General features: G+C 40.5%; 1 protein-coding gene across 1 annotated transcript in view; it reads right to left on the bottom strand.

The window, feature by feature from the left end:
• LPGAT1 (lysophosphatidylglycerol acyltransferase 1) overlaps positions 1 to 16273 on the bottom strand; it is a 58413-nt gene extending 42140 nt beyond the window's left edge. The window contains exon 1 of the mRNA XM_005416169.2: positions 16000 to 16273. Within this exon, the coding sequence (XP_005416226.1) occupies positions 16000 to 16237 (238 nt within the window). The 5' untranslated portion in view covers positions 16238 to 16273. The remainder of the gene's footprint in view (positions 1 to 15999) is intronic.
• Positions 16274 to 16437: the final 164 nt, after the last annotated feature.

The raw sequence follows: 16437 nt of genomic DNA, 5'->3' as shown, positions 1-16437 counted from the left end.
AATTTTTGTAGCCACGTGTCACAGAGATACAGAGCCACTACTTAGGCAGGGACAGGGTGACAGCTGCTTAATTTTTAGTGGGCTTTGGATTTATTTAGGGAAAGCAAATCAAAGAAAAAATTTTCTCCCAAAGAGAGCAGTCTGAAAGCACACCCCCTGTCACAGTTGGAGTACTGCACTCCAGCAATAACCTGAGCTATCTTTGCAGAAGCAACTGACTAGACAGCAGAAATCACCCAGAGGCAGTACCAAAAACTACAATACCATTACTACGGTTTCCTTTTGAGTCACTAGCAATGGTATGCATCACTAATCTGATCCTGCTGCTTGTCCTTCCAGATGTGAAACTCCCCTGATGCCAAAAAGACTCATTCATAAGGTACTGCACTTGCCTCAACTGCTAAGGTGGCTCAGAAAGTACAGCTCACACATCAGCCTTAAAAAGCTAATAGATACAGGGCTAAAGCAGTCAGACAAAACCCAGTCAGGGTCTGGGGAAGACAACGCCCAGAAAAGAGAGCCAAGGTTTTCGGCCCTAGAGCAAAGGGATACATCTCAGATTGTGCCATCAACACCAAAAAACAGTATATCCAACCCAAATGTGTGAAAAATCCCATTAGTACAATGGTCCATGCAGAACAAACAACTTGTGAAATTGCAGGCCTGTCTCCTCCAGACAGAGAACTCTCTCTTTCAAAGTGGGGGAAAGGCTGAAATCTGCTTTGCAACCTCAGCTGTTCACTCTGAGAATCCTGATGTAAACTGGCCAGCCTAGAACAAGCTGGCCAAAACTAATAATCAACAAGTCACTGTACAGGAAGACAGCACTCCCACAGCTCCCATTCAACTGTTTCTGCAGAGGTGTTTGGGATCAAATTTTCCTCTTCATATGACAGAAACAGGGTCTGCACTGTGTAGTCCAGAATAATGTAAATAATGGGGAAACTGGATAGATACTCACTTAAAAAAATGCAAGGCAAAAACAAGGCTTTAAAAAATATTTGGAAAAAAATCTGTAATGCTCTTCCAAGAAGAAAATAAAACATGAGCTATTTTACGGCTATAAAGTCTGATGGCTATAAAGAAATAAAGATAAGAATCATCTATTATCATAGCTAGGTAAATAGGTGGATGCAATCCACACTAGATTTTTCTGCTTTTGAAGTGGACAGATTCAAGTCCTGGTTGCTTCTGAGAGCAATACATAAGACTTGAGAGAATTGATTACAGAAACTTTAAGTATATTCTGCTGATAACTGCTGAGGTGCTCAAAACAAATCCTAATAAAGACTGCACAAAATTTTCATTGTTATGTAAGAAGGAGAAAGCTCTACCACTACAAAGTTCAGCAAAAATTGCTGTTTTACTCTTTAGGGGGAAAAAAACAACGTGTTGAGGTATTTTGAAAGCCACAGTTCCAGCCATACAGAAAATTCTGCTCTCACTTAGCCCAGATCCTCCAGTAAATTAAAAATATGGCTTTAAAGGGCAAGTAACTGGTGGCAGATAGCAATGAACCTGCCCAGGAAGAGATGGCCAGTTCCTCTCATTTTAAGACTCGCAGACTGCAAGCTTCCAAATATAATAACAAGGAAACCAGGGCATCTTGAAGCTTTTCAGATGTTTTTCCCAAAAAACACAGCTGCAGAAATGACATGACATATGCAGCAATTTTCCAACAAATATCCCAAGGCCTATACCAAGTCTTTCTGGGGACAGCAGAAGAACTCAGCCAAATTTAGTTATGACATCCTGCATGGGGGACTGGAGAGGGTGGCCAGCAATGAAAAGACACTTGTTGTAAGCCTCATTCACATTTTTCACTGAAAGTTTTAAGTTACTCTATGATTTGGGACTACAAATTTTTCAGAGCACTACCCAAGAGGCTCTTTGAGGTAAAAGGCAGGCAGAATGCAGGAAACTGTCACTGCTTTCTCCTTTCTTGCAACCCAATTTCTCATAAGAAACTGATAAAACACAGCCATTCTAGAGGGCTTACATAATGGTTAGAGAGGTAACTCATCAAGGATTTCTGGTACCCATGAAAATCTCTGAAGTGCCTTGAGATTTACGAAACACAGGAACCAGAAAACTGCAATCAGACTGGAAGTGAGCAAACACTGCTTTTTCTTTATACAAGATGTGCAACTTGCCTGAACTCCGAGTGAGAGTTTGCATTCATCTCTCCCTACACAGAATCCCTAATTAATAGCATGGTGAAAAGGCCTGATCAGCCCCAAGCATTCAACTGCTTACTCTGAACTGCACCACTGGGACCAGGGACAGGCAAGGGTTACAGCAAGAGGGCTCACAGCAAGAAAAGCTGCCAGAGTGACAACAGTTAAGGACTAAGACTGTTTTTCTCAAAATATAATCTATGCTTTAAAAAATCTAATTACACTACTAAGAAAGGAAACCATTTTCTAAGTGTTCAAATCAACTGGGCTCAGAAAAACATGGTATTTCATATATCCTTTAAATGAGTAATATTGATTAAATACAAACAAAACCAGGTCTTAATCTGCTTTTCCTCCTCAGGGAAGCAAATTGCAAGACTTTAATCACTGGTTGAAAGTTCAAGTCAAGAGAACAATACTATTAGTGGAAGTCAAGATTCTACCTGTGATAAGCCCACCTCTATATCCCAGCTCTGATCATTACTTTCTGTTTGCCTAAACCAAGCTGACACCTTGCAGTTACCTCTTCATATTCCTCAGCTCTTGCCTAAGTTACCACAACAAGACATGCTAATGTCTTGTTATATAGCCAATGTTTTTCAGCCCAGCTCACTGTCCAATACAAATAATTACCACACAAAAGCAGTGCCAGGAAAACCCTTTACTTTTACATTACCTTGGTTAAACAGCCTACATGGGAAAGGCAAAAGGCCCTTCTGTGCATTTATTTGTGGTTCTCCTTACAGTGACCTCAGAACTGAGGAGCTTGTCTCCACTTGAAGGACATTGACCATTTAAATCTTTTCAACACAGTCTGGACAGAAAAAACACATACTGAGCACCTGAATGATCACAAGAACACTGAGAATGCAGATGTAGCATAATCTGAAAATCAATATCCCCAAGCCATAAAACTGGCTGCTTATCAACAGCTGCAGCATTACTCTCTTCTCCACCCACACACCTCTGTGCCATCCTCCAGCTCCAGCAGGACAGTGTGGCCATGTGCCACAGAACACAGCCAGGCACTGGACATGCTCAACCTGCAGCACGGAGGGGCACACTTCAAAATGAAAGGCCTACAAAGAATCAAAAAAAACTAGGTTCAAATACAAGAAAAAAGGATAAACCTTTTAAGAGAAGTGTTAAATGTTTCCATCACTATGTTCCAAGGACTTAAAAAAAACTTCTCATCTAAAAACAGTCTTTACAACAAGGAAGTTGTAACATGAACTGTGAAAAGACTGTCCCTTGGACTTGTTAGATACCAGGTTAATTTTTTCCAAATAATGAATTTATAAAGGCTGGGGGAAATGATGTTCAGTTACCACAAATTTAATGAAGTAATTTAATAATAAACCAATTAGAAGCTAATGATGCAAATAAATATAATAGCAAAATTCCTATATTCAGTTTCATATTTCTGTTTATGCAAATTCCATTATTAAAACAAAAGGCCACAGTAAGTTTGAAAAGCATGCTGGAATGTGTATGACACCAATTATAGCTGGAAACTTAAGTACTACTGTGGTATGACACAACAAATGATTCAAGAGAACAAAACCTCTCATTAAATTTGCCCCAGGTTATCCTATACCAGTTCAGCGACTTAAGAATTAAGTGTGTGGCCAGGTTTCAGGTTGACAGTAAGCAGAAGCCCATCATAACATCAGAAGTAATACCTTTGATGGCAGTCAGGCTATCACAAATAAAGCAATTAGCAGGAAAAAACAGCCTCTCTCATTATATTATTCTAGCTGATGTACCTCAAAGCAGCAGCAGAAATTTTACTGTTCCTAATTTTACAAAAAGTTTAGCTCTCTGGCATATGTTACTATTACAAAACAAATAATCCTCTTACACCTGCTGACAAGTGCAAGAAGTACCTTGGATCTGTGGCCAACAGACACTACTTGGAAGTACTTCAGCAGTACTTTTTACTAACATAAAATGCTCATTCCCTAGAAACAAATTTATTGAAACATTCTGAGTGGATGATTCCAACACCTATCCTTCATGGTCAGTGCACAGACCAGTACTGAATGCACCTTTCAATGAAATACTCAGGCTCAAATTGTGAAATATGCTACTGCAATGACAGTAATTGAGGCTTCTCTTTGTCTCTCTCTTTTCACTCCTCGCATTAAAGGAGAATTCCACAGCTCAAATAAAAAAAAATTTCAATAGATTTAGAACAAATGGTGGAAATGACAGCAGAAAAATGTTAGGGAACAAAAAAGAAAAAGAACAGACTTCAGAGTAGTTCAGGTAAAAAGTACTTTAGTGCAGAGCAGTTTCTCCGGAGCGCCCATAAAGGGGTTGAACAACAGAGCTGTGAAAGAGACTGTGGAAATAAGCTTTTCCATTTCAAATATAGAAGGGTGCCACAAATGAAAGAAGATATGATGACTCTCAAACTCCTGCTTTACAATTAAATGATTAATGAGAATATTTTTAAGTCTGTGGGTAGCAATGGGCACTGTAAGCACTTTAAATGCACCTTTTTATGACATGTGGCTACTAGTGCCTTGGTTTATCCTACTCCTGGAACTCTTGCCAGAAGTCTTACAGATGACTTTTTCTTCAAACAAAAAGAAAATTAGGCAAAAAAACCAATTATAAACAAAAATTAGGCTTTAGAAGTCTAGCACTCCCACAGAGTAAGAACTTTGGTCAGTACCATTCAAACACAGAATTCTACCTACCCAACCAAATCCTCCTCCATACTTTGCTCAAAGAAAATGCCTCAGCTCAAACCCAGTGAGTGACCAGACAGCCAGATTTACCACACAGTTCTTGCAAAGTACCAGGAAAGGGTGGTAATGGGACTGGAAAAGAAGGGAAGAGGCCACCTGCCAGAGTTCTTTCCCACAGCAGCCACCCAGAATAACCCTTTGCCTTCCAACAGTGACACACAGTGACACCACTTGTGGTTACATGAACTCAGTGCTGCATTTTAGCTTTTAAAGTTCAGTAGGATGTCAAAACAAATCAGAGAAGGTGAGCAATAAAGAAAAAAAAGGTATGTTTCAATATTTTTGAAAGAGAGGAGGAACAGAAATGCTCCTCCAGCCTGCAAAAATCTCATCAAACTTGAGAAGCCCAAGATAGGCATCAAATGATCTTGAGTGTTTTGAGATGTGTTAACCAAGACAACAGAATTATCTGGGCAAAGACCTTGCTATTGTCCCATTCCCTTCCTCTGTTGCTACATTAGAAGACCAAAGTATTAGGTTTGATAATACAAGCAGAAGAGTTCCAAACACAAAAAGTATTAATCTGTTCATTTTCACGTCATCCACTCCATGCAAGAGGTTTAACAGACATTTATATTAACCATGCCTGCATCTGGAAACATTTTTACAAATGTAAACTGAACGTCACAGGTCCTTCATTCTCTATTAATGTATACACAGGCTATGGCTCTATTTATTTCCAAGTAATGCTGTTGACAGGAGCAACAACAACTGAATTTCATGCCAGACACAACCACAGGAAATAAAAATGGGTAAGAAAGAAGAATGCATTTGGAAAGCAAACTGGCAGCTATTGGAGCTGGAGATTTGCCAAGCTATCTATATATATTTATGCATATCAAAATAGGACAGGTTCAGGTACATAACTCAAGAGGCCACACTTCTAATGTGATGCCTTCAAGAGTGGTGCAACAGTGGTACAGAACCCTTCCTGACAGACTTTCACGCTGCTTACAACCCACAGCATTGCTCTCTCCCACAGCATTGCTCTCTCCCTGGTTTTCCCAAATATACTCAAATATGTCTTAACCTTCATGTTTCTACATGTCCCTGGGTCAGATTCACGACTGACTTTTTCTTTGACCTGCCTACAAGGAATCTGAGCATCACTGCTCTTTCTTGAGAGCTTGATGTGGTTTTAAGAGTAAAATTAACACCATCCTAGCCAAAATCAGGATGGAGTTTCACTGAGGTTGATGTCCTTCCAGTCCTCTTTTTAGGAGGCTACATGAACTTCTGTTTAATACAGAGTAGAAGGTATTAAAAGCTCAATATATTAAGGTCTTTCACCAGTTAGCCTGTTTCCTAATGTTAAGAGTAAAGACGTTTTTCCTAATATTAAGAGTAAAGAGTTTTCTGCATATGCCTTTTGGATCTAAAATATTAGGATAAGCAAGGTGTACTAAACCCCACAGGAAAGGATGCTGCTCCCAGCACCATCTGCCACGGCCAGGTTAATGTATTGCTCCAGAAGCAGAAGTAACAAATGCTGATTTCCCAAAACCCACTGTCTAACCTCCTTCTCCTCAACAGGATGGACAAGATATGCTGGCACTGGGGCAAACCCTGAATCACTGATGCACTGCTTGAACAAGCAGCAGATGTCAAACAAGTCATACAATGGCCGAGTCTGCCTGCAGCACCCTCAGCTGAGGCACAAACTTGGGTCTCTCTCCTCTGCTCAGCTGTCAATTTTCACAAAACTCATGAGAACACAATTATGCCTGAAATCCGAACCATCTGGTCAATTGCAGACAGATTTGCAAGGAAGCAAATCAGAAGTGTGGGAGAGCTGAGAGAAAGAATAGCTGTTAAACAAGTAGCTTAATCTCATCAGGAAACTATACTTAAACATGGTCACATTTATCTACATGGGTAATAAATACCCAAGTCAGAAAATTACATGAAAATGGTGTTTGATGGCCCACCTTAAACACCACACTCAAACATAACTGATGCTTAAATTAACCAAAAGTATATGTTCTTAATATCGATGGGGTTTTTTTCCCCCCCATTTCTGGCAAACAAATATAGACACTATGGACTTTCACAGAAACTCCACATGCTTGTAACTATGGGATGCTAGAAAACAAATTAAACTAAATTTTAAGAGAAGTCAGAAAAAGTCCTCCCTTTTGCCACCAAAAAAGCCACAAGCACTCATGCCACTGTCCTAAAGAGTCAACTTTCCTGAAGCCATGTCCTCCCAAACAGCAGCAGCTCTGCTCCTTGCTTTTAGAACACCACTTCTATTTTTAGCTCCACACAAGTGAGAAGCAGTAATAAAGCTATTAATCTTTCCTCTCCTCCTTTACTTAAATTACAAAACTGAGGTAAGTCTCTAGCTTTGAACTATTAAACTCCTTAAAAAAGGACAATTCCTTACCCTGTAGAACTGTAACATTATACAAAAGGTTTTATGGTTATGTTGTATGAATCAAAAGAAGTAACACCATTGGCATTATCTGGCAAAGCATTTGTGAAAAGGTATAATGGAAGTATTTAAGGAAAAAATTAAACATAACCTCCAGGTACTGCTGTCTTATTAAATCTCATAGACTTGCAATGTTCTACCTTTTAATGGGGACACTGAAAATTACCTTCTCCTTTACACAGAGTCAAGGAGATTGAATCTTTTCCACTCTGCCCAGGAAGCAGAATCACTGAGTTGTCCAATTTGGTTCTGCTTTGAGTTCAGCTGTGAGTGAAATGGTTCTGGTTTGATTTCAGCCTGCACTAATGAGGCTGGTGATCCTCTCAGAGAGATCTTAACTCTTTAATAGCTTTAGAACAACTGAGATGAAACTACTGAACTGTGAAGGTGAACCACTGATATTTTTTTAGTATTATTCTCCATTCTGCTCTTTACAACTTTTGTAACAGAAGGTATAGCTGTTCACCGGGACAAAACTTTCCCTAAGCTCTCCACCATGATACTCATCTATTTCCTAAACTGCTACTTTACTTAAATGTTTATTACTTTATATTGTTCAACATCAAACAACTTCTGCACTGCGTTGGCTATTCATGCAGCTCAAGTACGTCTGAAGTTTTCTGCAACTGTCTCTGTAGCTGACAAATTCAAATAGTACACATACAAAACTTTAGAGAAACCCCATTGCTGAGCTTGCACCAGAACCACCACCAGAACTTATTTCTTTATGAACTCGTTTTCAGTTTATCCTAGCCCTTCGTTCTCACCCTAGGCTTAGTTTTCTTCTCTAAAAGAATTTGCCAGAAGGCACTCTTCCAGTCTAAACAACATCAACCAGTTAAGAAAATAATAAGAAAAGATGAAGAAATCTACTTCAGTGACATTCACATACTAAAGCCCTATCCTGCATGGGACTGCTCTCTTGAATTGAGGCCCATAAGCACTAGTTTAAAAAATACACTAAATCTGGTACTGCCACCAAAAGATGCATTTCCTTCCTCTTTCTCCCTGCTGTTTGTACCTACTTTCTCTCACCACACCCACAAAAGGAACTGGGCTAGGGACTGTGTCTTCTATGTCACCCAGCAAAAAAAGGGGTGGATGTGTAGTTTTAGCACAGGCTAGAGCTGGCTGTGATCCGGACCACCACACACCATTAAATATTTGGCCAATACAACTGAAGCAGTGGTAGGATGAGTCTGAAAGGCTGGGACTGGCTTTCTTCTGTGGCACTCCCTGCTTGAAATGCTTTATGGGGGGAGAGGAAAAACTCAGAACAGCCTCACACACAGAATCCCTCACTGGTGTCATGGAACGTTTTTGGGAATGCAAACATATTAGCCTTATTTACTTCAGTAAGTGCGCACACGAGCGGCTGGACTGAGCTGGGTGGCTGCAAGAGCAGGGCAGTTCTGTGCCTACACCATCCCACCTCTGACGTGTCATCCCCAGCAGCAGAGCTGACATCCCACTCCAACACACACCAGACTACATATCTTGGAGCTGTACTTTGGCTCAGTTCACCCTGCAGAGTTACAGCACTATGATTATATCCCATAAAGGATTTACTAACTACCCTGTCTAATTAGGGTTGCACAACTCTTCCATTTTTCAGCACCTTCAAACCTTGCCAAACTAACCTTTGGCAAGACTTTTCTGTCCCTCTCACACACGACAGAAAAAGGGAAAGTGATATATTCTATTAATCTGTTTGAGCCTCATTCTAAAAAAGTAATTTCCCAGAACAAAACTTTAGAGAAAAAGAGTTTTCTTCTCCACATTAAAAATTCAATTTTATTTTTCTCCAGCTTTCTTAAAAATCTCTAAAACTTCCACACTTTAGTTACATTAAATGAGAGTGAGAAATTGCATCTTTGACATAAAGGCATCATTTCTGACATGTTTCAATACACACGATGACACTGTTCAAGTGCAAAAAAAATTCATTGGAAAGAATTTGTGGACAAAGTATTTAACTCTCTAAGATTATGCTTGTCCAAATCAGAGCTGGACAAAAGCTTTCCTGCAATTATTTCACATGGTTCTTAAAAGCCTACCATCAAGGAAAAGAACAGGAAAAGGTAAAGAGAACAGAGACACATCTCTCAGGTATTCTTAGTCATATCCCTTCAGTAATGAAGGGAAAAGTACGAAGACTAATGTGAATAGATAGGCTAAAAACAAAGGTCCAGATGAACTAGAGTGGATAAAAACACATGCTAAAAATAGCAAACTCAGCTGTAAGGAGGAATGGAACCCAGAATTGCTAAAACTTCACTTTACTTTGGCTGTGACCCCACGAGCTAATTTAGAAGCATTCCACAGCCATTGCTGGACTTCAAATTATAGAATCACACCTTTCTGTATATGTATTCATCAATAATTTCATCTTTACTATGCTTTGGTAGGCTTGCAGTAGTTCTTGTATTATCCACAGTAGGTGAAACAGGAACAGAGACTAACCTGCTGTAAAAAAAGGAGGGGAAAAAAGGAAAAAAACTCAAACAAACAAGAAATTTAAAACGGACTTGAATAGCAACAAACAACAAAAACAGTAGTGTGAGCTTTTACTCTAAGCTTTGTGCCAGGAGGCAGCAGCTTTCTGAAAAAAAAAATCAACTCAGAGAATATTTCATTATCTAATCTTTTGGAATGACCCTTTACAGTGAAATGATACAATAGAAAAATGAATTACAAGCTTTACTGCTTCTGACACATTAGATTACATTTGCTGGCATTAGATGAAGTAGTATACTAAGAAGTATGGTAACTGTAACCCATGTCCCCATGAGGAGATATGGGGATTTTCTGATGTGATTTCTCATGCCATTAGAAAAGGACAAGGGTCTTTGTACAGCACTCTGTACAGACACATGACATGCCCAAAGAAGATGACACCAAGTTCAGTGCACACCTTCCCTCCTCTTACGCAAAGCTGCCTTTGAGATGGGCCTTTGCTCTGAGGCCACAGTGGAAACAGCTCCAATGTCCCCAACTCATCCAGCTCTGACCTTTTCTTATCCAGACAGCTCCAAAGGTAAACACAAACTTCCTCTTACAAACAGCAAGATGAATGCAAAAACTCCTGCTTGATCTCAGCATAAATTAAGCTTTCCTTGATGTGTAGGTTAAGTCAGAGATTGCCTAGAAACTCAATACACACCCCCAGCATAAACCAGAAGTTTATGTGCAGTACTCTGCTACCCAAATCCACTGAGTCAAATCAGGTACTTCTGCACATTCTAAGAAAACGTTATCCAGAACCGTTTTCCTTCTCCATTTCACACACTGCCTGACCTCAAAACAGAAGTTGTTCCCCTGTGCCTCACCCTGCCCAGTCCTCAGAGTAGTGACCAGACCCAAAAGCAAAATAGTGCAAGTGAAAAAATCACACTGTAGGAACTGAGGAGAGCAGAACCAGAGGCAGGGTAAGAGGCACAGACAGGTCTCCTGAAATAACACTGCCTGCCTTGTATGGGACAAAAAAATTTACTTTATCTCATCTGCTGTCCTTCAGCTTCTGCTGCATTTCCTGCCCAAGGAGAGGGGCCAACCTGTCACGAGAAGCAGCACAGACAGCACATGTTGTCTGCACCAAGGAAGTGTTGTCACAGCAACTCCACCTGTGTCTTTTACAGCTCTGGAAGACAAAAATATTTGCATTCTTAGACGATTAGAGGAATTAAGGCTGTTGACTGATAAAACGGAAACAAGATTTTGCATTAGAAGGAAAAAAAATGTATGACTGCTGAAAAAATTATAGAGTGGTCTCATTCTAATCCCATGTATAAATCAGCCAATAAAAGCTAAATCTCATGGGAGAAGAAGAGATGAGGACAACTAAAAATCAAAATCTCAATCTCAGCTTTTCTTTATTTGGCTGAACAGAGAAGGAAAGAGAAATTCTCCTCACTTGACAAAACCTGACAATTCTTGCAGACACTCTTTAAAATTAGTCACCATCCTGGCTGACACAGAACAGTAACACCATAGGATTGGTCCACTTTTAATTAAGCACTGCATCATTACACCAGCAAGCACAGTCACAGCACTAATTGTTTTTAGTGTGTACCAACAGGTGCATTACTCCCTTCCCCCTGCCCACAGCCCACTGACCTATCCAATACTGCTCTGTGTGTCACTGAGAGGCCGAAATACGAGGTTTTGTCAAGGTGTCCTCTTTGCTGCTGGAATATGAAATACTTCAGGCACAGTTGTGAAGAAACCCCCTGCCCAGGTGCACACAAGCCTGCAGAGCCCAGGGCTTCTCTCCCCTGGTGCTGACAGAAGAGCTGATGATTGCTGCAGCCAGAGGACACTCACTGTGATGGGGTTCGCAGGGGTCTTAGGATGAGGGAAGAGACGAGAATGTTGACTTTATGTTTCAGAAGGCTTGATTTATTATTTTATTATATATATTATATTAAAACTATACTAAAAGAATAGAAGGAAAGATTTCATCAGAAAGCTAGCTAAGAATAGAAAAAGAATGATAACAAAAACTAGTGACTGACCCAGACAGTCTGGGCAGCTGGACTGTGACTGGCCATTAATTAGAAACAACCACATGACACCAATCACAGATCCACCTGTTGCATTCCACAGCAGCAGATTACCACTGTTTACATTTTGTTCTTGAGGCTTCTTAGCTTCTCAAGAGAAAAAATCTTAAAGAAAGGATTTTTCAGAAAATACCATAGCTACAATTCACCCTGCCAGCCCCTCCCCAGCCGCAGCCAGAGGCACCAGCACCGCTCCCCACGGTGGGATGAGCTGTGTGGAGCACATTGGAACAGAACATCAGCATCCCCAGTGTCAGGGCTGCACTGCCAGCTGATTGCTCCGAGTCCCAGAGACTCCTCATTGCAACACTGCAACAACACCATCACGGGCTCTGACCAACTCCGGCATTCCAACTGCACAGAGGCAACAAAACCATTTGTCTGTGTGTAATTAATTAAGCAAGCTTCTCTCTGGCAGTCCTATTTTTGGTGATTTGATTAAGTACATGGATATTACACTTAGTCTGCAATACTTGACCAAAGAAGATGAAATCTCTAAGATGATTGCTTTAAAACTAGTTTTGTAGGTGAGCAAAAGATCATCAGAAATTCACCACCACAGATATGCTCCATCTCCCTGCCATCTACCACACTATTTAGTGCTATCTGGTGTACTCATATATTAAATGACAAATTATAGTACAGGCGAAAAAGGTACTTGCCAACAAAGGATCAAGCACTCTCAAGTTTGCTTTTTTTAGAATGCATCCTCCAACAAATGCAGGAAAATATTTAGAAGTATTATTCAAAGGTGCCTTTCAAATCACGCTAATATGCAGATTCCAAGTGCCTTGGCTGAACAGCTCCTACAAGAGCAACACACTTATTTTAAAGGCAAAAAAATGCCCTTAAAAAAGGAGATTTAGAAGAGTTATAAGAAGGCCTTTCTGAAATCATATAAAAATAAAATAACATTGCTAGACTGTCTGTACACTCTTCATAAAAAGATATCCATTTTTCATTTTTGTAAGAACCCTATGGAGCTCAAGAGAACAACACAGATATTTATCATGCTCTGCCCTTTAAAAATCAAAGTAAACCAATTATGCACAAGTTCTCTCTCATACTTGCATCTTAAGAAGAAAAATATTAGGGAGAGGACAGTGACCTTTACAATTTCTCTTCCCAGTCCCTTCTTTAATTTGCTTGTCCAGTCATGTGCTATTTCTTTACATAATACCAAGTGCATCTGCAAACAGAAACACCTACATGTATCAAAAAGCACAGATTAGAGCTACTGATACAGACACAGATCAGGTAATTTCTGTGATCATAAATCCTCTATGTTCCTAACAAAAACCCCCAGGTTTAGACAGGGGTGAGGAAGAGAAGGGCAGACATGATTCAGGAGTCCTTCCTCAGCTCTTCCAGCTATATTCAATAAAATATACCAACAATTATGCAACAGCAGCAAAGCCCAGAAGGATAAGCTAGCACTCACCACATTCTCTTCATTTGGTGTCGAGCTTTCTCCTACACATTACACACAAATTACAGGAGCAAAAAAAGTCTGCCCTGAACCTATTCTGCAGGCTGAGTTTAAGTCCTTAACTACAAATTATTTATGTCACTTCTTACCCAAGAGATGACCCAAGCTTGGAAAGGGAAAAAAAAATAAACAAAATAACTAAAACATACTTTCAACACAACTGAAGCAGACTACTCCCTCCAACTAAAAGACAAGTAAACTTATTTATCTGGTTACCCCCTTAAAGACAAACAAACCAACAAAAAAAAAAAACATCGCCAACTACTCTGCTACTCAAAAGACAGAAACTTTAATCTTTTCAATGAACCCATGCATATCTACTGTCTTGTATTTACTTTTGCAAAGACAGGACATACTGAAGCCTACCTTTGACTTAGTTTTTTGGAATTTAGAACAGAAGAATTCTGGAGCAATGTCTCTTTCAGATGCACCACTGCAAGTCTTGGACACCAACTCTAATAAAACAGTATTTCAGTTCTGAGTTAGTTATGTCATACTGTATAAATAACAGGGAACCTAGTGGCAGGTTTTTATAAAACTATTAATCTGGAAAAAGACACAGATTACTCTGTCTGCATATGTTGAAGCCAGAAAAATACACTTTCCAGGTTTGTTCTACAAGTGGTAGCCAGCACTGATGAGGTTAAAGAAAGGACAAAGAAATAAGCTGTTCTTGCTAATTCATACAATTTCAGTATAAAACACACTAATGCCTTAATGTCAAATAAAATGCATTTAAACTAAACTTTCGTACAAGCATTTGCTCAAAATCCTCCCCAAAAGCCATGCTTCATAGTGAAAAGCAAAAAGAAAGGCCTCCTTACCCGTACACCATCCCTTAAAACACTTCTGCATAGCAGAAATACTTCAAATAAATATACTAAGACATTTCAAAACTGTAAAACAAATGATTTCAAATTGTCAAGATACATCAGCAACACCAACCAACAGATGCTTCAGGAAGATTCTAGGATATGCAGATCATGCTAAGACCACCTTCCAAGCAATAGGCAAAAGAAACCACACAGTTCTGCAGTCAGCAGTAAAACTACCCTGAGGAAATGGCTTTCAAAAATTGTCATGGGACAATGAATTTTAACCAGCACATTCAGTACACACAGTGAATCCTCGGGGTCAGGAGCTGTATGACTTTAACATCACCATTATGGCCATAAACTTTCCCATTTCCAATTAATAGTACACAAGACACCTTGAAAGTCACTCCTTCCTCCTGGAAGGGCTGCATGCTTTACGACATAAAGCAGACTTTTACAAGTGTACCTGCCACTGCAAACACCATGTGGACTTCTTTTAATGAGCAAACATATAAAAAGGTCTTTAAACAGCATCTCTGGATAAGCTTGAGCTGTACCAGGCAAGGCAGTTTTGAAGCAGTGCAACGCTGAGACAGTTGTAGCCCAACAGATCAGAGTCTAGCTTGCTGCTGCTGCTGCCACCATGTCCTTAAAAAGCACGGGAAGCTCACCTAGAGTATCCACAGAACCTTTGTGCATCTTGGAAAGGCACAGGACAGGGTACCAAAAGCCACACTGGCACTGAGGCGTCAGCTCTTGTTGCCTAACAAGCCTCCGTCTGGGCCAACACTGACTTTCTGACTAACCAGGAGTCTGACCAGACTCCAGAGCTGTCTGCTGCCATTCCTTGTTTTTCTTGTTTACACAAGACCTGCAGATGCAGCCTGGGCAGAAGAGAAGGAAAGAATTTTAGGAGGGCTGCTCATACTTTGCACTCAATAGATTCATTTCTTCCCTTTCCAAAGCTCGTACAAAGAACTGATGGCTGGTTTTTTGCATGAAGTGCAGTAGCCAGGATGAAAATCAGTGCATTCGAGGACAAGACCAGAGCCTTCCTTAATATTTCAGTTCAGTCCATCACCTTGATGAGCCTATGAATACTAAACGAGCAAAAACAAGTTCAGTAATAACCACAAAGCAAGCATGCAGAGGGAAAACCCCTACAGATACTGTAATTAGCTCTGCTAACAGTAAATGAAGAGTCATACGGTTGAGAAATATTCCGTATCACTACGTGAATGAAAGCGGTTCCCTCTGCTTCCCTCCCTTCTGAGATGGCACAAAAGACAGTCGCTGTTGCAAGGAGCAGAAGACCTACTCTTCTGACACGAGCTTTGTGTCAAACTTCTTAGCCTTGGCTCCTGATGTTTCTAAGGGGAGATGACTTAGAGATGCACACACTTAATATAAGAAAAGTTTAGTTCTACTAGCTACACACACAGTACAAATCAACTCTCTTCTGAGGAGATGTATCTTTTTCGTGAAACACTAAAACAATGTGATCAAGATACTAAGGAAAAGTCATATTTCCCATTTCACTAGCACAAAGTACGGACTGCAAACCTCTTAAAACATAGAAAGTTTCTAGCTATGACTTAAAAAATGTTTCAGTACACAGCATCTCAACCCAGAAACACATCTGTGCAAGACAACTGAAAGAAGAACATCCTGCATATCTACTACATTCAGTTATTCCTCTATACATTCCCTTATGGAAACAGTCTTTTAACACATTAGTATGTTTTAAATTAATGAGACATTCTTACCTGTGTATCCTGCCCACCAGCCCCAGGAAGCCACCATAGCTAAAAGCCATTTAAATAACACTCCTTCGATATACCAGAAGCTTTTGCTGTCCAATATTCGGAGAGGCTGCAGCACAATTAAATACAAGACGTAGGACGGAATAGCAACCAGGTTATTGGCGACCATAAAAGCGAACCTGAGGAGTGCTTTCAGGCAGGTGTAGCCCACCTTCTGGGCCTGCTCTAGAGTCACGGCCATGCTCGTCACAGCGGAGGGCGCGGGACCGTCCTGCGGGGAGAGAGAGAGCAAGGTGGCACAGGGACCGCTTCCCGAGGGGAAACAGCAAAAACACGGCGGCACAGGGAGCTCTCCCTGAGTGGGGACAGCAAAACCACGGCGGCACGGGGAGCGGCGCCCGAGGGGGCGAGGCGCGGGTCGCCGGCCCGGCCCCGGCCCGA

The sequence above is a fragment of the Geospiza fortis genome, unplaced genomic scaffold (genome assembly GCF_000277835.1).
Source record: "Geospiza fortis unplaced genomic scaffold, GeoFor_1.0 scaffold41, whole genome shotgun sequence".
Classification (NCBI taxonomy): Eukaryota; Metazoa; Chordata; class Aves; order Passeriformes; family Thraupidae; genus Geospiza; species Geospiza fortis.
The sequence above is the reverse complement of the archived record's forward strand: the minus strand, read 5'-3'. Positions and strand labels throughout refer to the sequence as shown.